Here is a 22,560-nt window from a genome sequence, read left to right as displayed (position 1 = left end):
TAAAAGTCTATTTACGTAAAATTCTAGGAATGTAAACTAACGTATAGTGACAGAAAGCAGAAGAGTGTTTGCCTGACAACAAGGAAGGGACCACAAAGGGCTGGAGGAGCCATCACAAGAGGTGTTAGATATGTTCATTATGTCCACGTGGTGATGGTTTCACGAGTGTATACGTGTGTCAAAATTTATCAAATTGTACACTTAAACATAAGCAATTTATTGCATGTCATTTATACCTCAATAAAGCTGGTTAAAAAAATAAAACAGACCTATGATCTGAAAAATAATAATAATCCCCAATTATGTGTGTTACGTTCATAATCTGACTTTTGGGGTAGCACACATTTCTTTTCCATAATAAGTAAGGGAGGGGCGGAGGAGAGGGAGAATTACTCCATTTCAAACTGTCATCTTTACCACTTGCTGCTTTGGCTATACCCACATTTCTCGGCTTCTAAACTAACAAGCTGGACAATGTAGGGTCTATTACTACCCAGCCCCTTCCCCACTCCCAGCCCCCAGTCTTTTTGTCTCCTAAAAGAAGATCCTTACTTGTCTGCAAGAGCAGACACAAGGAACAAAAGGCTCAATGACTATTTGACAAATTAAAGAATAGACAACTGTTTTATTTAAAAACTCCCTAGAGAATGAGAACATTTAGGGTATACAGTGTTCTGATGAAATGAAGTTATATATTACCCAGATCTGTAAGCACTTGCCAGCAGACTTGTCCAAATCACTCACTTCCTAAGTTTTCAGTTTTCTTTTTTAAAATTCCCAAAATGAATAATAAGCAGGTGTATTTTGAGAAGACATTCCTAATATTTTGGAAAGTCTCTCATTCAAATACCCCCAACAGCTTGAAACAGTGTTTCAAATGTCTAAGACAGTGACCATAACAGGACAAAGAAGGAAAGTCTAAACAATGGAATGGGTCTTACGTGTGTATATAAAGAGTGGGATACAAACTAGTAGGATGATTATCTGAAAACAATAGATCACACTACTGTTTAACAACAGAATTAAGGCTTACAAATAATTGACAATAGCTATTTAAAAAAAATAGCCACCTGGTAATTAACAGTAGGGATTCTTGCTCCACCACTTATTGACTGAGTGACCTGAGGCAAGTTGCCCAACTTCTGAAACTCGGTTTACTCATCTTTATAACAGAGATAATAGTACGAACCTCATAGGGTTATAATAAGGATTAAACGTGTTTGGCATTAGTAGTATGGTTACCCTGAACTTTCAAAGGATCTCATTAAGTCACTAATCTTCCTTCTGACTCTTTGGTTCAAATTCTATCATTTACTAGCATGTTTCTCCTGAGTCTCAGTTTCCACATCCGTAAAACGGGGGTAATTAATGTTACCTGACTTTTAAGGTTGTGAAGGATTAAATAACTAGAGATACAGCTCCCTTCCCTCCCATCTCCCAAAGCGAAGATCGCAGAGGAAGGAAATACTTCTAATAGCTGCAGATACAGTCAGTTTTTCCATTTCTGGCACGTGAGGGTTGGGGGGGAAACGAGATGCAAAGAGGGATCGGGATCGTGAGCAAAGCTCCCAAATGCGCGCGAGAGGCAGAATGACCCTGAGCGGCTGGACTGCCGGGGGCTCGGCCCGCCGCAGCTCCCTTCTCTCCCCTCCCGTGTCCCGGGCGGAGAAGCCTCCCCAAGTGAACGGGGTTATTTCGGAATCACCATGAGGCAATTCTCATGAGGCAATGGGTCAGGAATGCGGCGCCAAGCCGGGCCCGCTGGCGTCCGCGGTTCCACGGTGGCTCTACCTGCCCTGGTCCTGACGGGCATCCCCAGAGCTGCTGGAGCCGGAACTCGGGGAGGCAGGAAATGAATGGGGACCAGAAGGGTGGGGGCGCGGTGGGGCCGGGCCCCGGGGGCCGGGAAGGCTAGGGGGTTGGGAAGGAGTCTGCCCCCGCGACCCAGGGCAGGAGTCCGAAGACTGGCCGGGCCGCCCCCTCCCGGGCGGGGCTGACCAAATGCGGCGGGGGCCGGGCCGAGGCCCGGGCCGGGCCCTCGGGGCTCCTCACCTCCGCGATGTCATGTTCCTCCCGCCCTACGGCTCCGCGACGGACCGGTTCCTTGATCAGGCTCAGCGGGGCCCGGTCACATAGGGCTGGCCCGAGGGAGGCCCGCTCGGGACCGGACGGGGGGCAGAGCCTGCCGGCCGCTCGCAGACCCCCCTCCAGGCCTGGGGATCCCGGAGACTGTGCAGCCGCCCCCAAGTCCGTTTGCTCCTCCTTCTCCCCCGCCCTTCCCCGGCGGCGCCATAGTGACGTCACCCCGCGCGACGCCCGCCGGTACTTCCTGCTTCCAGTCGGCCGGGGACTGAGCGGCGGCTGGTAATGGCAGGTCAGTGGCCCTTAGGGTCCGCCGCCGCGCAGTTCCCAATGCACCGTCACATCCTCCTTTAGACCTTGGCGGCAGAGCGTGCTCTGCGCGCTCAAAGTTGCACACACTCGCGTGAATTGATTGCATCCGTCCCATCGTGTCAATTTCCATCCCTGCGGTGACTGTCAAATTGAATTTCATTCATTTCATTCCACAGACAGCCCGTCCACTTACTAGCTGTGTAAGCTCGGGAATTCCCTTAATTTTTCTGAGTCTCAGTTTCCTCCATTCCTTCATTTCTGTAACATAAAGACAGTGATTGTATTTTCTTCGTAGGATTATGGTGAGCACTATATATGTAAAATGTTTAGAATGGGCCCTGCCTATTTAATAAATGCTTTGTGATTATTAGCTCTACTATCATTGTAAGTAAACCTATGAGTGTTTTCTATCTCCAGGCACTGTTTTTGACTATGGGGTTACAACAGAAAACTGAAAAGACGAAAAATCCCGGTGTTCTCATGGGAGGAGCTACATTAATAAAGATAATCAGTCCATCCTCATTTCTCTTCTTTTCTTCTTAGTCCTGTATAGTATTTTAAATAGAAGAGTTCGGGAAGGCTTCACTAAGGATGACATTTGAGTAAAAGAGCAATTAGTGGGAATAATTTAGGGGAAGAGCATTTCAAGCACAGGGAGAGGGCAGTGCAAAGGCCCTAAGGCTGCCTCCTGTATTTGAAGAAAAATGAAGAGGTCTCTGGCTTCAGCACAGTAGGAGGTGAGAGGGGTATAGGAGATGTAGAGAGAGTAGTAGAAAATGAGATGACAAAGGAATAGAGATGGTTTACGGTCCTATAGGCTGTTTAAAGGAACAGTAAAATGGAGTCATTAAAAGATTTTCAGCAGAGAAGGAATAGAATCTATGTTTTTAAAGTATTATTTCGGCACTTTGAGTAATCAAATCAAGAGGGCAAGAATGGAAACAGACACCAGTTCAGGGTACTAGAATACTGTAATATTCCAGGCTGGAGATGATGGTAGCTTAGACCAGAGTGAGAAGGTAGAGCTTTTTACCTGATGAATGCCCATGTGACTCACTAAGGATCTAGTAAGTGGCAGAGCCAGAATTCAAACCCACATCTATAAAGCTCCAAAATCCTCATTTTTTCCCTCCCAAGGCTCCCCATCTCACTTCTATGCAAAGAACCCTCATACCATATGCTAACTGCCTCAGGATTGTTGTCACCCCCAAAATCCTTTAAAAAATGGCCTTAAAAAGTTGTCTTTAAAAAAACCAACTTAGTTGAGGTAACAAGCATTCAACAAGCAGTTACCCAGCCTGTTTCTTTCCATTCCCCTAAATCCTCACCACCCAGGTGACTCAAACAATATCCTAACTCATTTTAGGCCTATAGGCATGCCCTTTCCAATCCATTCACCACATAATAACCACAGTAATCTAAAATGCAAAACTAGTCACTCCTTAAATTGAACACATCAATGGCTTCTCTTTGCTTTTAGGATGCAGGCAAAACATTTTTTGACAATCACTTGGTCTGATCCATGCTTACTTTACCAGTCCCTTCTCTCCCCACCACTCTATGACCCATCCATGCTGAATAACTTTCAGTTCCCCTTAAATAAGCCATGTTCTCTCCCAGCTCAGGGCCTGTAAACCATTTGCTCCCTCTCCCTAAAGGATTCTTTCTGATTCGCCACCCTCCCCCAGCATGAATACTAGTCTATGCCTCTGATCTCAGCTACAAGTCATCTTCTCTGAAATAGGAAAAATCACCTGATTATCCCAGACCCAGGTTAAATGGTCCCCAAGACACCTATCCTAGTTTAGAACTGAACGCACTCCATTATAAATCTAAGACAGTATAATATGAGGATTAAGTACTTAATCTCCAAAGGTCAGCCTGCCTCCTGCCTGTCTGCCTGGGTGTCCATAGGTAAGTCACTTGACTCCTCTGTGTCTCAGTTTCCTTCTCTGTGAAATGGAGGGATCAAAATCCTACCTACCACATAGGGTAGGTTGTAAAGAATAAAAGTTAATGTTTGTACTCAGAACAGTGCCTGGCACAGTAAGCACTTAATAAATGCTCCTTTAAATTTGTCTCCAACTGGAAAACTAAGTATCATGCAAGATTCAACTCCAACTCAACCAGCTCCTCCAGGAAACATTCACTGCACACACCCCTTGACCAATTTCTGAGAGTAAAATAGAGACCCTCTCCCTGTGCTTTGGTGGCTTCCTGTTCATGTCGCTACGGCCCCTAAGCCAGTTCAGTGTCATTGTTGGTTGACTTTTCTGTCTCTTGCCCTAGATTAGGAACGCTTCTTAAACTCATTGTCTTCTTCATTTTCATATTCCCAGAGCCTAGCGCGGGGCCTGGCACATAACAAGCTTAAGAAATATTCATTTAGACAATACTTTATTTTAATTTCTTTCCCAACTACAAAAATAATACAAATTCCTTGCAACAAGCCAAATAAAATCAGTAATTTTCCCTGCTTCACAATATATAAAGCCTCCCTACCCCAACCCCCACCAGGTTAATGGTTTAGTGTGTATCCTTCCACACTTTTCTCTATACCTGTACAAACACACACACATATCCCACACCCACGCTCACTCACACAACATATACAGGGATTTTTTTTCAATTTTTAATGGATTAATAATATGGGTATATTTTTATATATATATACATTTGTGTATCTATGTATGTATATATGTGTGTGTATATATGTGTATATATCTATGTATGTATATATATATATGTGTGTGTGTGTAAAATTTGTGATGGGTTTTCTCTTAGTATATTATGAACATCCCTCTACACCAGCACTGATTGTCCACTGCAAATATAATGTGAGGCATATATGTAATTTTTAACTGAATATGGAATAATTATTTTTATTTAAAAACTAAAGAGATCTCATGGTTACATATATTAAATACCAAGCCAAAAGTTAAGTAAAATAAGCATGTTGTATATTTTAAATTTTTATAAAGTTTCTTTTTCATTTGAACAATACCTTTTTTAAAATTGAAGTATAGTCAGTTTACTTCAATTAAACTGACACGACATTTACTTCAATTAAATGTCATGTCAGTTTGCCATGTTGTGTCAATTTCTGGTGTACAGCATAATGTTTCAGTCATACAAATACATACATATATTTGTTTTCATATGCTTCTTCCTTATAGGCTACTACAAGATATTGAATATAGTTCCCTGTGCTATACAGAAGAAACTTGTTGTATATCTCATATATGTAATTTTAGTTTCTAGTAGTCACACTTAAAAAAGAAGCAGGTGAAATCAATTTGAAAAATATGTTTATTTAATACAATTTATCAAATAATATCATTCTACATATAACTAATAAATACGAAAATTTATTTGAGCTATTTTACATTCTTTTTTTCTTGTTAAGCCTTTGAAGTCCAGTGTATATTTTACACTTACAGCCAATGTGTGAAAATCTCAGTGTGAACTGGCTCCATTTCCAGTGCTCAATAGCCACATTTGGCTAATGCAACTATAGTGGACAGCACATTTAGATTTGAGTCATTCTTTTCCATAGCTGCATGATATTCCATAGTATGACTGTTATTTAGTCAATTCATGTGTTAATAGATATTCAGATTACTTGCAGGTTTTTTTTCCCCAATGGTGCTTCCATGAACTTACTTATGAGAAAATTGAGTGAGAGAGTGAATCACTATGTGTCGACTTTCGCATTAACATTTAGGGAGTTATTATTAATGTTGTCAATATCATCCCCATTTTATAAATAAGAAAATTCATGAGCAGAGGTTTATCATAAGATCAGATAGCAAGTGATCCCTCGCTAGGACTGTACCCTTTCTGCAGCACAACTGCCTACTGATTTTCTGTCTTTCTGTGGCACAAAGAGAGATGACTCAATGTAAATGTATGTGTGACCTTGTATAAGTCATTTATTGTAATCAAGCCTCAGTTCGTACATCTTAAATTCCTACTTCATAGGGAGGTTGCATCGAGGCTTGAAATGATTTAGTGTCTGCAAAAATGTTTACTTTGAAAAAAAAGTTTACTTTGTAATTAATAAAGCACTGAACAAGTTTAAGAGTATTTTATAGATGGCAAAACCAGATACTTAATAATATCGTTCTTGAAACTAATAAAGTGGTGATAACTTTGCCTAACTAATGAATGGTAAATTTTGCACTACCACAACAAAACACAAGAGGGGGCTCACTATGTTTTTATTTTAAAGGCAGGACATCAGGCAAACATTTGGAGCATTTACTAGGTGAAAGTCTCTGAGATTGTCAGAATTTTTGAGGGACTCAAGTAAGCAATTCTGCAGTTTATTCATTGTGACACACTTTCTGAAGTAGCAGTTTCTAAGAAGTGCTTTGCTCAGGAAGCTGAACAAATAAAGGTGCTGACATGCCCATTCTCAAAAAAAGAGCATTACTTAAGCTTTTCCTTGAGAATATTACATGCCTGGACAATGAATAATCCTAAACCAGTATAAAATACAGCCTATTAAGATCACAGTCATCCTTAATCTGAAGTCAGACATGCTTAGAAGTCACGTCTCAACAAGCACGGCAACCTTGCATTTACTGTAGTCTGAAACGTTCCATTGAAATAACTGAGGTCATCAGAAGCATCAGACCGCTGTATCTGTTTCCTCAGTCAACCAGAACCAGAAAAAGGCTACACATTTCCCAGCAATACAGCCACGAAGCAGGTGGTTTGGATCTGAAGAAAAACAAGGTGAAAAACTCCAGCCACCAGAAATAAGCAAATGAAGAGAATGGAAAATTCAAGCTAAAACATATTGTAGTGTGTGCGTGTTATCTTAAGTGCTTTGATGCAGGGGAAAAAACCTATAAAATATACTCTGCTGGGTTATTTTTTTTTTTGCAAAACATAATAACTATTCTTATTTTTAATTCCAACATGAGCTAAGAACTCTCTTATCATCCTCATTAACCATCTCTTTAATCTTTACAGACTAATGGTTAAGAGTGCACTCTTTGGAATCAGATCCATGCTATGAGCAAGTTACTGAACCTCTTTGAACCCCAGTTTCCTCATAGCGGTTCCTTTATAGGTTGTGGGGAGGATTAAATGAGATAGACGAAGACACACAGAACAGTTCTAGGCACAGAGCATACAGTATTGCTCTTACTATCCCTGATGTATAACTTTTAGTGGAATACTTGGCTAAGAATACATAGTAAGATTTCATCAATAACTATGATGTAAATAATGATGGTGGTGGTGGTGGTGATAACAAGAACTAACATTTATCTAGAACTAACCATGCATCACATACTGTTCTTAGTGATTTTGTGTATATTAACTCATTTAATCTTCCTTGCAACCCTGTGACATAGATATTATTGATATCCCCATTTTAGAAATGAAGAAACAGAGTACAAAGTGGCCAGAAATGCTTGAAGAAGGAATGAACAACCATGCTCTTTGATGCCTCCACGTCTCTTACATTTACTGTCCCAATTGCCACTTTCATCTGCCAAATTTGTATTTATTCTTCCATATTCAACACAAAAACAGACTTTCAAAAAAATTTCCTAAATCCCCTAGAAGAAATAACATAATTATTAATTTTTCTGTTTGCTTTTTCCCTTGAATGCGTGTTTTTTTTTAAGTGAAGTCAGTTACAATGTGTCACACACATTATTATTACAGCACAATATCCCAGTCATGCATATACATACATATATCGAATGCGTGTTCTTCAGAGCAGGGATTGATTTTATCTGTTTTAAATTCTAGCTTTTTTGACCCTCTGCCATTGCGTATAGTCTGTAGTCTGACTAGAGGATATAGGCATTAAGCCAACTGTGGAGAAAACATCCGTGAACGGTTCCCACCTAGCCTTTCATAGCAAAGGCTTCACTTTCCTCGGGGATTAAGTCCTTTATCCTATTGAAAATGGTAATGCTTTCTAATGTCCTTCGTAAGCAAAATATAAAAAGTTGCACTTTTATGCTGGTCCCCAAAAGTACTTTGAGAATTCTTTTGGTCTATAAAATGTGGTATCTGCAGACAAAAATGTTTCCCGTTTTCGCTTCCTACTAGGATAGCTCTGCATCCAGTACAAAGGAAGAAAACTACATTTCCCATGATGCCCCAGAACCGGAAGGAAGTGAGACTTGACACCGCGCGTGATTGCTTATAGACCGGAAGCTAGGGCCTTAGTTCTCTTTCCCATCTTGCAAGGTAAGAATGGCGGGATCTTTCTGCAAGACTCGATCTCAGGACCCCAATCCTTCGCCATCCTACCCCAGGAGGGTATCAAGTCGACATCTGCAGGGGTCGGACATGCACAGGGCCAACCATGAGGCCTCTGGACGCTTCATTTCTTTCGCTGTGGTTTACAGTGGGGCGCGAAGAGGTTGAGGGTGAGGAGGAATGCCGTAGAGGCTCCGGGGCTCCGGCTGCTCGCTAGCCTCCTGGGCTTGGGGAACAGCGTCCCTCTAGGGATCCGTAGCTGGTTAGTGGGGCGACAGGGACCAGGGTGGCGGCGCGCGCTCGGGAATGCCTGGGTTGGGTTCCAGGAGACGCCGCGGAGTTTGTTTCAGCCACGTTGTAGATTTGAGGCTGAGGCCAGATGTTGCTTTTCCCGTGTCCCCACGTCCACGACCGGAAGTCGCCTCCTGGGTTTTGCGCTCTTTTCAGTCTGAGCTGAGTTTGAGCGAATTTTGTGTGTCTTCACTTCCTAAACAGAATGTCTTGAATGAGGTAGTCTGATAAGACCAAAAGTCCTGAAAGCAAGAGGTTTCAGGTTCCAGCCTCGCTGCTTCCTAGCTGTGGAGATTGTTAACTCTGTCTTAAGAGTTCTAATTTTCAAAACAATAGTGGAATAGGGACGGCTAAGGATTTAGCAAACACCTAACAGTTGTGAGGTATCTTCAAATCGTCAAAAAAGTTTATAGCGTATAGAGGAGACAACCCAAAAATCAACCGTTATGAATGTGGGAATTTGGAGGAAGGCCTGTATCTTACAGTGGGAGGGATGAAAAGGATGGTATACCTGCTTGAAGAGGGAAGGTGAGGACTTGTCTGGGCAGCCTATCCGTGTAGAGCTATGAGATAACCGGTGAAATGCCTTTTTTTAAATACTTGTGTTGGTAGATGGCGGGTGAAAAAACGGAGAAGCCAGACACCAAGGAGAAAAAACCTGAAGCCAAGAAGGCTGATGCTGGCGGCAAGGTTAAAAAGGCTAAGAAGGTAAAGAAGGTTAAGAAGGGGAAGCCCCATTGCAGCCGAAACCCTGTCCTGGTCAGAGGAATTGGCCGATATTCCCGATCGGCTATGTATTCCAGAAAGGCCTTGTACAAGAGGAAGTATTCAGCAGCTAAATCCAAGGTAAGGGGTCAGGGGAACGCTAACCAGCTGTGTCTTAATCTCGGTTAAAATATTCCTCTGCCTCTGACTTGATGTATTTGTGTCCTGATAGGTGGAAAAGAAAAAGAAGGTGAGGGTTCTTGCTACTGTCACAAAACCAGTTGGTGGTGACAAGAATGGTGGTACCCGAGTAGTCAAGCTTCGCAAAATGGTAAGATTTGGAAGAGATTGTAAATTGGGTGGTTGAAGCTTGAATCCTGTGAGGATTTGGGTGCTCAGGTTTTAGAAGTTTATGTTTACCAGAGAATTACTAATGGAGAGTTGTGGGTTCTGGGTTTGCAGCTTGGCTTTATTATTTATGCTTACGTAGGGTTACTTTTTTGTGCTTTTGTTCTTTGTAAAATAAAGGTTTGCCTCACAAGGTGGTTGTGAGACAGAATGCATAGAGTCTAGGATGCGGCCAGCAGGCCCATAGAACATTAATTCATTGTAGCAGTGTTTCTTGGTCCCTCTTTACTATACACAAGACCTGACATTTTCTCTGAAAAACAAAGGTTTGCTTTGTGATTTCCATCATGGGAATATTCCTGCATATATTACTCTCTACAGTTGAAAATTACTACACCAGGGGGGAAATGGCACTTTGATTTCCTTTTGTCACAGGTTTTGTGAGCTGATTTGTCTGTTAGGTATTGTTTGTGGTAAGAGCAAGACTGTTCACTAAAATGATACCATTAGAAAGGTTATCGTGAGTTGTCATAAGTGAAGCAGTCTTTGTGTGAGGTCTTATTTTTACAGTAATGAATTAGCAGTCTTGATCTAAATTGATGTCTGGTTTCATACACTTTGTTTTTCTTCGTCGATGAGATGTGAGTGATGCATGTTAATGTGAGGCTTATGAACACAATTTGAATTGGAAAACAAGCCATGCCTTTTTCATAATATGCAAAATGGGCATGTATTTCTGGAGGAATATAGTTTACATTAGAGGTCAGGGGCCCTGGAAACACTTGAAAATCACTGTTACACGATAGTGTATAGTGATAGCTCCCCGAACAATCTCTAAAGTATGGTTTAATCCCGAATTTACAAAGGTAACTTGCTTGATGCTTTCCATCTTTGCTTGAACACACAGCTGCTTCAGTTAAGTGGATTCCACCCTACGTTTTGCATGTAAAGCTGTAGGAGCAGCATTGACATTTTCCAATTTTAGAATCCCAGGAGAAATGAAAATACAATAGTGTAAAGTGCTAAAAGTAACTAGAAGGCTGTAGCCAAGGTTTCCCTGACTCCACAGCCAGCTCTGATTTGGTTAGCTTATTTAAATAAGTTGGACCTATGGACTCTCTTCAGCCTAGATATTATCCTACTGAAGATGTGCCTCGAAAGCTGTTGAGCCATGGCAAGAAACCCTTCAGTAAGCACGTGAGGAAACTGCGTGCCAGCATCACTCCGGGGACCATTCTCATCATCCTCACTGGGCGTCACAGAGGCAAGGTGAGCAGGGCACCTCAGGTGCCTCAAGTACTTGACCCCAATGTGTTCGCACTCTGGGTAGGATTTCTTTGTTTACCTGTGTTGACTGCAGTTTGCAGAGGGAGGTTCTGTGGGAAGAGGCAGGGGTGATCCGTTCCAGAACCAACAGCCCAGTCAGTACCGTATCGTGTTTAGCCGATGGTAGACAATAATTACCATTTCTTGTTGGTAATACTACTTGTTACAGATGATTCAGAGGTCCCTGTACCCAAAAATGTATATTTGCATTACTTACTTAGGATGGATTTGTAGGGATAGAATTACTGGGATAAACGGTATTAAATAATTACTTTTTTTTTAATGTTAAAAGTAATGGCTGCTCATTTTTTTAAAAATCAAGCATACAGAAGTACGTACAGCTCACACTCTGGGCTCATCTGTTAATAGTTTGGTATAGTTGTTTCCAGAACTGCTGCACGTGTATGAGAATAGAAACTTCCTTTACCAGATTTAGGAACCTGTGATTTGATTGAATGAAAAGTTAGTTTCTAATTGTGGAACCAACTAGCATTCCTGTTTAATTTACAGAGGGTCATTTTCCTGAAGCAGCTGAGCAGTGGTTTGCTTCTTGTGACTGGTAAGAAAATCCTTGGTCCCCCTGCCCCTTTCAGTTTTGTAATTGGCACGTACAACACTCTCATAAGTCTTAAGGTTTACAACATGACGGTTTGGTTTACGTATATTGTGAAATGATTGCCACAGTAGATTCAAGCTCAACATCCATCTTCTCATAGGTAAAGGAAAAAAATTTTTCCCCTTGTGATGAGAACTCTTAGGATTTATTCTCTTGGAGCTTATGTTTTTAAATGGTTGCAGTGTGCACTTTTGGTCCCACCTGAGTGGACGTTTCAGTGCTGTGAGATTCTTTGCCCTGTTTCACTGCCTTATGAACATGTAAATTCTAAGGAAGCAAGCATTTAAATTTGCCTAGCAACATATCACCAAATAACTGTCACCTGAAATGCAGAATGGTTGGCTACTAGCCCCAAGGAATGCATCCTACTTAAGACTTGTTATTGGTCTGCCACTTAGCACTAGGGTGAAGTTCCTAAATAAATGAAAAGTAAATTGTTCGCTCCAGAAAACAGTGCTCAGTTTAAATTTGTCATCGGGGACCAGTGATTTTGACCAACTTGTATTAGTGACTTCACTCTCCCAATCTGGATAACTTAAGACTTAAGCAGGGAGTGAGGAGGGAAATCTTGGGCAAACAGACCTTGAAAAAGTCTTGATGCTGACAGTAAAAAGAGCAGTCTGGAATTTCTTCAGATCCAGAAAAAAGTTGGAGATTCAACTCAACAGTTTTCTTCCGATCCAAAGTCAGTTCTTGAATCTTTGCTTTCACTTCCCTTACTATATTGATCCCCCCTCCACCCCTAGGACCTCTGTCCCTCAATCGAGTTCCTCTGCGTAGAACACACCAGAAATTTGTTATTGCCACCTCCACCAAAATTGACATCAGTGGTGTAAAAATCCCAGAACATCTCACTGATACTTACTTCAAAAAGAAGAAGCTGCGTAAGCCGAGACACCAGGAAGGCGAGATCTTCGACACAGAGAAAGAGGTGGGCTTCTGTTTCTCTTAGCCGCTGACAGCTCTGGCTCCCCTAGTTGGGAGTGAAAATAAACAAGGTTAAGAATTGTTAAACATGGAGAGAGTCATTCTAAGGGAAGTAAGCCAGAAAAAGGAAGAAAAATGATATCGTTTATATGTGGAATCTTAAAAAAAAAAAGACTTATAAAAACAAACAGGCTCACATAGAGAACAAACTTACGGTTAGCAGGGGGAAAGGCGGGTGGGAAGGGATAGATGGGGAGTTTGAGATTTGCAGGTGCTGACTACTATATGTAGAATGGAGAAATGAGTATTGCACAGGAAACTGTATTCAATATCTTGTAATTTATGGTTAAAAGTATGAAAACAAATATATGTGTGTTCCTATATGACTGAAGTATTGAGCTGCACACTAGAAATTGACAACACTGTAAACTATGCTTCAATAAAAATATTTTTAAAAAAGAATTGTTAAACAAACATGAAAAATAAAAGCTGTGAATAATGAGCTTTTATTAATGATACTTGGGAAATAATATTCCAGATTCTGCTAAATTCAGTAGTTCTTAATGGCAGCGGAGAGCTCAACTGTAATAAATCCTCAGGTTTTGGTGGAACTCCGTGAACTGTGTTCTGTTGGGAATTTACCATCATTTATCCTTTATGTATTAAAATAGACAAAAAGATAAGAGTTACTATTATATTTAAAATAGGTTATATTTCACAGTTCTCTGAGGAAAGGATTATCAAAATTGCCTTCTGGATATTCCTGGGATTGAGTACTTGGGAGATGGGATTTCTTAGTTGACTGTAGAGTTTGGTACTTGTACCCTACTTTTAAATGCTTTTCCTTTCTTTAGAAATACGAGATTACAGAGCAGCGCAAGGCTGATCAGAAAGCTGTGGACTCGCAAATTCTGCGAAGAATCAAAGCTGTCCCTCAGCTCCAGGGCTACCTCCGCTCTGTGTTTGCTCTCACAAATGGAATTTATCCTCACAAATTGGTGTTCTAAACTTACTCCAGAGAACCTAATTAAAGAACGGATCCATTTCCTTGTGTCTTTTAAAATTTTTTTTTTATAATTTGCCTGGGGGTATGGTATGACTTGGCCAACCAGATGGGTTGTTAGCTCTTCTAAGAGGAGTGGGATTGGAGGGGAGTGGTCTCAGCTGCAGTGGAATCTCCTCTTCATCCTCTTTGGATCAGCAATCTTAGCTTCCTCGGTGGCTTCTCAGCTTTGTCACCTAGCACCTACCAATACGACATTTCCCCAGTCATCACTGAATAAGTCAGTGCCAGCTACCTGGGTAAGAAACAGCGGGGCTGTCTGGACCACAAACTTCCCTTTCAGTGGTATGATGTCCACTTCACCCCCATCTGCCCAGTTCAGCCCCTCCCCATAGTCATTGCTGTTAGTTTCTTATGTATCTAGTTTCTTAAAGCACATGTAACAAATGAGTGTAATTGTTTACCCTACCCCCCCTTTTTAACCAAAACTTTTATGTACTGTACATGCGTTACACAGATAATGTTTTGGTCATTCCGAAGAAAGTCCGTCTTCACTGCTGCATAGTGTGGTATTGGGTTCTGTGGATACTTGGGTTTCCATCATTTGTAATTATGCAGGTCTCCCCCGCTATCTGAATGTAGAGCATGACTGAAACCTTCTGTAAGTCTAAATGGTGAAAAAGCGAAGAAATTATCTTAGAACACATCTTGCTAACGGATACATGAAGTGAGATACAGGGCAGATGTGCACATGCAGTTCAGTGCTGAGATGCTGGATGTGCTTTCCAGGGAAGGCAGTTGGCAGTGCCACTCCCACTGCTCAGACATGCTGCCTCTATAATGGCTCTCTGGGAAACAAGCCAATGTTTCCCCTTTTTGTCTTTTTCCACAAAAGCGAAAATCTCCCAGTTAACGAAGACAGGTACAAATGAAGTTCTTTTGGTTAAAGCAAACCTTCGGAAAGTGGGATGCTTGGCTATGTTGTAGTAAGTAACCTAAAGTATGTGTGCAGATGAGCGAGTACCAAGTAAGAATGAAAGCTTTTAGCTGAGTCGAATTCAGGCAGTTTTGGTAAATGGTCTCAAACTGACCTCCACAGAGCTTGTACCAATTTATATTCCCTAAACAGTGGGTCATCAAACCCAGTGATGGAGCGAGCACTGTGACACCTAGACCATTTGGGAAGCACCACTAACGCCACAAGTTCTCTGTTCTTTTGAAGTCAGTTCCCACTCCTAGTGTTTATACTGATAGAATTTTTGTTTTTCTAATTTTGTCCTTTCCATCACACAGTGTGCTTCTTGGCATAACATCTTTGACATTTGTTCATATTCATGGTTGAGTCGGGTTTTTTTTTTTTAATGTCAATTAGAATTCCAGTGTATCAGTAGTCTAAAATATACCCATTGAAAGATAATCTGGGTTGTTCGCAATTACTGGAGGTTATGAATAAAGCCACCGTAAACGTTCATGTACAGGCTTTTGTGTGGACATACGTTTTCATATCTCTTGTGTGAGTTTACCTACTAGTAGGACTGGCTGGGTTATATGCATGTTGAACTTTGTGAGACACTGCCAAACCCGTTTTGCATCCCACCAGCAGTGTTTAACTGTTCCAGTTACTCTACTTCCTTCTTGGCTTTGGGTATTCCCAGGTTTTTTTTAAAGTTGAGTTATAATTGATGTGTTTCAGGTGTATATCATAATGATTCAGTATTTGTATATATTGCAAAATAATCACGTAAGTCTGGTTCACACCCGTCACCATACATACTTAAAAATTTTTTTTTCTTATGAGAACTTTCAAGATCTACTTTTAATAACTTCCAAGCTTATAATGCAGTGTTACTAATAATAGTCATGTTGTACATTATGTTCCCATGATTGTCTTTAATTCTTGTGGTTCCAGTAAATTTGCACTGATAGTGATAGGTTTTGATGTATTTTTGAAACAAATCCAAACATGCCCCAATACAGCCCTTCAGTGGCTCCTTACTACTCAGGTTCAGTTCCAAAATTATGGCCCTCTGACTGGCCTATTTCTTCAGTCTCTCTTCTACTCTGCCTCTCATCATGTTGAGTTTCTTTAGTTCCTCAGATTGGGCTGTTTGCCTGCTTCAGAGATTTTGCATGGGCTGTATGCCCTGTTGGACTGCCCTTCCCACCCTATGACTGGCCCCTACTGTGTTGACCAAATAGTAGTGATCATTTGACTTGAGCAGCTTACCCGGCAGCTAGGAAGGAAACATTGCTCAGACCAGTGCAAGTATCTGGTGGTCCACTTGACAGATGCGTTTATCATGATGAAGAAAAGATAATGTGGTTTATCAGTGTGAGCTTAGGACTAGAGCGACCTTCAGTGTATTGAAAAATAAGGTTTCTGTTTTTCCTGCAGATTCACTCCACTTCTATGCAAGGATGTTCATTGCAGCACTAAAGGTTCCATCAGTAGAGGATTAGTTTACATCCATACACTGGAGTTTAATGTGTTATGAAGAATGAAGTCGCTGCATAAGAACTGTTAGGAAGAGACCTTCATGACATGTCCAGTGGAAAAAGCAAGTTGGAAACATGACCAGATGCAGTATCTGGTCCTAGGTTGGATCCTGATTTGGAGAAACCAACTATAAGGGATATTTTGGGACAGCTACAGAAATTTGAATATGGACTGGTCAGTAGAGTGAAAACTTACTAACATAAAGACATGGTAAACAATAACTTAAAAAATGTTACAAGATAAAATGCATAGGGTTTCCCCCATCTCTGGGGGACCACTGTAGTTTAATCCCAACTTGCTACTCCAGGGTGCCTCCCTGTGAGGATCAGTTTCTCTACTCACAACCCTTCTGATGCCGAAATGTGTGGGTTTTCCATACCAAGCAATTCTCCAATTCTCTGCAGACAGTTCAATCCAATTCTGATGTTACCTACCCGGAGGTAGCAGGGGCTCCACATGTTAAGGGCTCAATCCCACAAGACTGCCCCTTGTGTCGGATGCCAATCACAAGCAGTGAGTGGGTCCCCGGTTTTCCCACACTCAGCTCTGCCTTGGCTGCAAATTGAGGGTTCCCACTACTCCCTCCTCAGGTTTGGTAATTTACTATAATGGCTCACAGAACTCAGGGACACACTATGTGCATTCATTCACTGGTTCGCTGTAAAGGATACAACTTGGGAGCATGAGAGGGGAAGGGAGGCTGTCCTGTGCATCGTAGGATGTTGAGAAGCATCCCTGACCTCTACTCACTAGATGTCAGCAGCAACTCATCCCAGTCACCCAGTCATGATGAGAATCATTTCCAGACATTGCCGAACATCCCCCAGGTAGGTGCAATAACCCCTAGTTGAGAACTGCTGCTCTAGATCTAGCTCCTGGTCCCCCAAGCCTCACCCCAAGTGTGGATCAAGTGCTTCTGCTCTGTATTCTCAACTTGTCCATCACAGACAGGACTTCTTGCCCTGCAGCATGTGTCCTGATTCCTTGTCTTCTCCCCCATTAGACTTTAAACTCCTCAAAGATAGGAGCTATGACTCAGTTATAGCTAAGGTCTAGCAGAGAATAGGAACTTAATAACTCCTTGTTGGATGAAAAATTTCCATAGGTAAGTTTCTAGGAGAAATGACGGATCAAAAGATAACAATCCTTTTATGACTTTTGGTATGTATGGCCAAAGTGCTTTCCCCCAAAGACCATGCTGATTTAAAGTACCACCAGCAACAGATGGGGTGTTTACCCCAGAGCTTCAGCATCCCTGGTTCAAATGAAAATCTTTGAATTAATAGGTGAAAAATGGTGCCACATTTAATGACAGCTAATACTGAGACCTTGTTCATTCTAGGCATGGTGCTGATAGTCCTGCCCGTGTTAAGTCATTTAATCCTCACAAAAACCTTGTGAGGTAGGTACCATTACCATCATCCTATTTTAAGGTGGGAAAACTGCAGCACAGATGTGAGGAGTCACTTGGCGGAGGTGACACACGAAGGAGCTAGGACCCAAACTTAGGCAGGCCGTGATTGAAATCCCACACACCCTGCGTTTCCCGCAAATACTTTTCTTTAGTTACTAAGTTTTCCCACCATCCTCATGTTCATTTCGTTAACTCATACACACCAGTTACCAGAATTAAATGTGACATCCTGGTGGTCATTTTGTGATGTGTGAAATGTCAAATCACTACGTTGTGCACCTGAAACTAACATACTGTTGTAGATCGATGTGCTTCCAAAAACAAACAAACACAAACTCGTACAAGAAGAGGTCAGATTTGTGGTTACCACGTCTGTGGAGATGGAGGTTGGGAATGGGGTAGGGGAGAGGGAAGTGGATGAAGGTAGTCAAAGATACAACTTCCAGTCATAAGATAAATAATACCATTTGTGTAATGTGTAATGTGATTAATATAATTAACACTACTATATGTTACATATGAAAGTTGTTTAGAGGGTAAATCCTGAGTTCTCATCACAAGGAAGTCACTTTTTTAATTTTGTGTGTATATGAGATGATGGATGTTTGCTAAACTTACTGCGATAGTCACTTCATGATGTATGTAAGTCAAATCATAATGCTGTGCATCCTAAACGTATGCAGCGCTGTATGTCAATTATAGCTCAATAAAACTGGAAGAACAACCACGACAAAACTCCAGGACATCCTCAGGGAAACTTCCCCTCTTCTCAATCAGGTCCCTGGACTTCTCATCCCCTTTGGAATTACTTGTTTAGAGTTGCTTTCTCATCCTAAGCTTCACGAGGGAAGGAAGCTGCCTGTCTCCAAGAGGGAAGTGCCAAACCTAACATTTTGTCTGGCACAAAGAAGGCACTCAGTGAATACTCAGTGAATGAAGAGATAAAGTGTTTGCCTTTCTTCTTGTGAAAACGCTAAAATTGTGTCTTTTACCCACTTTTCCTTTATGGGGTCTACCTTTTCTTAATCTAAGTTCTTGCAGCTGGGGAGTGCTTCCAAATTTGTAAATCAGAATTGGAAATTCCAGAGCTGTAAGTCCTCTGATGTTCACAAGAGGGCGGCAGAGAACACAGCATCTTTGGGAGCTCCAAGGTGCTTATTCCTCCAATGACAGTTGCACTTCATGCCGCTTCCTCTTGGAGCATCAGCGTGGAGTCTTGTCCCTTAGTTACCGTAATCAAGGGAGCTCTAAGGAGAATTTCTCCCTCTTCATTTTCAAATATCCTTTACATCCGATTTCCTTTCTCTGCCGCCTCACAGGCTCACCTGTGAGCTGAAATAATCTTCCTTGAAATAAATTGTAAAGAAACAAAAGACGGAGCCAACCAGATCACTTGGAAAAAAGGATTTTGAGTAGGTGTATGTGTTTCCTCTTGGAGACTGTGATTAGTGAGATGGAAATAATCAGTCACCCCCACAGGTTCCGTCAGTGTGTGTGCATGTGTTTATTCAGCAGATGTGTGCATGTGTTTTTTCCCTTGGTGTTTTGAAAGGCCTTAAAAATTAACATGGCTGCTTTGTTTAAAGCTATTTCAAGCTCTATTAAGGCTTATCAAAGACCACTTATCTTCACACTACACTCACATTTTTGTGGGCGTGGAAAGGATTACAGACTTATTTTAGATAGTCAGCTGGTGTAGAAAAGCCAGCAGAAGGGAGAGATATCGCAAAATCCCAGAGGGGCCCCAGCTTGAGCCAAGGCCAGTGAACATCATGCCAGCAACTGGGGCAGCAGGGAGATGGTCTCCATCAACAAGCTTGCTCCCTCTTGGGGAGATGCCTCCCGGGGGAAACCGAGGTCTAATCTATTTCTAGCCCTTCTTCCTCTTTGCTTCCAGCATAGGTTGCCCAGCCAACACCTTCTCTTGTGTCTTTTCCCATCCTGAGCCTCCACTCCCAAATGGAAGAGTGGAAAGGACAATTCCAAAGGAAAGAAATCATAAACCTTTCTATGATTCTATGAATGGATGTCTCCTGTGTGCGTGGTGTGTGTGTGTGTGTGATCTTGACTAAATTTGGATGCTCTGCCTCCAGGCTTCCAGCGTAGAGTTCTTTTGACCAGGGACTTTGTCTTGCTGATCTGTTCTAGAAATTCCCAGTACATGGTCTTTTTCCAGAGGGGTTTCTATAAATATTAATTCCTCAGCTGCCTCATCGTGGTACGGTGGCAGCCATGCAGTCCTATGACTAATTAATTACTGTTGCTAAAATATTAAGTAACTACTCATTATGCAGTCTAAAGACTTTCAGCCCTGATAGGTGCTGTTTTCATTAATTGAAGTGAAGGACAATATAGATGGTCCCTGACCTAGGATGGTTCAACTTACAGATTTTTTTTACTTTACGATGGCATGAAAGCGATGCACATTCAATAGAAACCATACTTCAAATTTTGAATTTTGATCTTTTCCTGGACTAGCAATATGCAGTAAGATCCTTTCTTGTGATGCTGGGCAGCAAGATGTGGCTCCCAGTCAGCCATGTGATTATGAGTGGGACAACCTATAGACTTATGAGCATCTGTTTCTTACTTTCAGTACAGTATACAATATATTATATAAGATATTCAACACTTTAGTATAAAATAGACTTTGTATTAGATGATTTTGCTCACCTGTAGGCTAATGTAAGTCTTCTGAGCACATTTTAGGTAGGCTGGGTTAAGCTATGGTGTTCAGTAGGTTAGGTATATTAAATGCATTTTTTGGCTTTTTCCAAATGCATTTGGATATTTTCAACTATACAATGGGTTTACCTAGACACAACTCCATCATAGGTCAAGAAAGATCTGTAGTTCTTGAGTGTCTTGACTCCTGATCTTTAAATATAAATCAAGAAGGAAGAGAATTTTTCTTTGAGCCACACAGAAAGGTTATTTAGATTCCGAAACCTAAGCCTTAAAAAGATTGTGATGGTTGCCATTAGATTTGGAAGTGGCAAGCAAAAGAAGTGAAGGGGTTGCTTTACAGCCAGAATAAAGAAGCTGGGCTTATGGAATCAGACAGACCTGGGTTCACATCTGAGCTTTGATATCTACTGGCTGTGAGATATTGAGCAACGTATCCAATTCAGCCTTGGTTCCATCTGTAAGTTGAGGGGTGGTGAGTAGTAATATTTCCATTCTACATGCCTCTCAGGATTTGACACCTGCTAGAAGCTTAGCAAATTATTGTGGAATGAATATCATGAAAATGAAATTGACAGTCATTGTAAAGCACATGAGATTGTTATAACAGCACAATGTATATGAATTACTTATTTGGGAGCAAGGCAGTATAGGATCGAGCCAGCTAGGGGTTCAAATCTCAATTCTGTCAAATCCTAGGCAGGTACAAGTCATTTAATTCTGAGCCTCAGTTCCTTGTAAAATGGAACTATTAATGAATACTCAGAAGGGTATTGTGATGGATGTATGAGTGAAGGTACCCTGATTCCTAGGTGCTCAATACATTTTTTTTAAAGTTTCGCTTTTTTCAAAAGGAATGCGTGCTCTAGGAAGAAAACGTGGAAAAGGTTGCAAAGCACAAACCACAAATCCCCCAGTCACCTGTAAATGCACTGCTGAGATTCACCCAAATGTTATCAGACATGATACCTTCCCTGTTTTTTCTTCTACACCTATAATCATACATGCATGTAATTTAAAAGTGCAATCATACAGTAAACAAATTTCCAAATTTCCTTACTATTTTAGCCTGATTTTTTCCATTTAGCAATATATCATGAATATTCATTTGTACTAATATTCTTCATAAACATTATTCTACATGGCTTCACAATATTCCATCATATGGATATACCATTATTATATTTAACCAGTCCCATATGGTTGGACACTTAAACTGATCATAGCTTTTCCTCTTACAAACAATACTGAGCTATACATCCCTGTATGTACATCCTTGACTATGGGTCTGATTATTTCCTTCGGACGACTTCCTCAAAGTTGAATTCCTGGATCAAAATGTATACACTTTAATGTTCTAATCTATTTGTCTATTTATTTGTTTGTTTGTTTATTCTTCATTAAATTTTAATTTTTTAGAGCAGTTTAAGGTTTGCAGCAGAATTGAGGAGAAGGTGCAGAGAAGATGCATGCACTCCCTGCTCCCACACATGCTTAGCCTCCCCTGTTTTCACAATCCCCCAGCAGAGTGGTACATTTGTTACAGCTGATCAACCTAATTGACACATCATAATCCCCAAATTTCACAGTTTATATTATGGTTCCCTCCCAGTGTTGAACATTCTATGCATTTGGACAAATGTATGATGATGTGTACCCAACATTACCGTCTCATACAGAGCATTTTCATTGCCCTAAAAATCCTCTGTGCTTTGCCTCCTCATCCCTCCCTTCCTGCAACCCCTAGTCACCATGGATCTTTTTATTTTACTTTATATTCCAGAATTTCTATTTGGTTCTTTTTTATAATTATCACTTCATTGGTATTTCCCATTTCCTAAAACATTGTTCTTATAATTGTTTAGACATGGTTTCCCTTAGCTATTTTTTAAATTTTTATTTTTTAAGATTAAAACAATTTTTAAAGTTGAAGTATGGTCAGTTTACAGTGTTGTGTTAGTTGAAATAGATCAATTGGGCTTATAATGTTGTGTTAATTTATGGTGTACAGTATAGTGATTCAGATATATCTATATATATCCTTTTCATTATAGGCTATTACAAGGTTTTGAATATAGTTCCCTGTACTATACAGTTATTTAGCTATTCTGCATATAGTAGTTAGT

At 41.0% G+C, this 22,560-nt stretch overlaps 2 protein-coding genes across 5 annotated transcripts in view; one reads left to right on the top strand and one right to left on the bottom strand.

Annotated features, from left to right (window-relative positions):
* The window catches only part of PTPN11 (protein tyrosine phosphatase non-receptor type 11), a 61,480-nt gene extending 59,198 nt beyond the window's left edge, over positions 1-2,282 (bottom strand). For all 4 annotated transcript variants that reach the window (XM_045506471.2, XM_010969618.3, XM_010969617.3 and 1 more), the window contains exon 1: positions 2,053-2,282. In XM_045506471.2, the coding sequence (XP_045362427.1) occupies positions 2,053-2,066 (14 nt within the window). In that variant the 5' untranslated portion in view covers positions 2,067-2,282. The remainder of the gene's footprint in view (positions 1-2,052) is intronic.
* Positions 2,283-9,501: 7,219 nt separating this feature from the next.
* Positions 9,502-13,882, top strand: RPL6 (ribosomal protein L6). The gene is made up of 6 exons (XM_010969619.3): positions 9,502-9,759; positions 9,851-9,949; positions 11,092-11,235; positions 11,803-11,851; positions 12,655-12,839; positions 13,690-13,882. Exons 1-6 carry the CDS (start codon positions 9,526-9,528, stop codon positions 13,840-13,842), a joined length of 864 nt encoding a protein of 287 aa, XP_010967921.3. The 5' UTR covers positions 9,502-9,525; the 3' UTR covers positions 13,843-13,882.
* Positions 13,883-22,560: the final 8,678 nt, after the last annotated feature.

Source organism: Camelus bactrianus, chromosome 32, assembly GCF_048773025.1.
Source record: "Camelus bactrianus isolate YW-2024 breed Bactrian camel chromosome 32, ASM4877302v1, whole genome shotgun sequence".
Taxonomy (NCBI): Eukaryota; Metazoa; Chordata; class Mammalia; order Artiodactyla; family Camelidae; genus Camelus; species Camelus bactrianus.
This window is presented reverse-complemented; position numbering and strand designations above follow the sequence as displayed.

Excerpts from the sequence above, each read along its gene's own strand:
- RPL6 (XM_010969619.3), top strand. The coding sequence starts at position 9,526 with ATGGCGGGTGAAAAAACGGAGAAGCCAGACACCAAGGAGAAAAAACCT. Across the intron at positions 9,760-9,850 it reads ATTCAGCAGCTAAATCCAAG|GTGGAAAAGAAAAAGAAGGT; the intron begins GTAAGGGGTCAG and ends GTGTCCTGATAG. Across the intron at positions 11,236-11,802 it reads CTGGGCGTCACAGAGGCAAG|AGGGTCATTTTCCTGAAGCA; the intron begins GTGAGCAGGGCA and ends TTTAATTTACAG.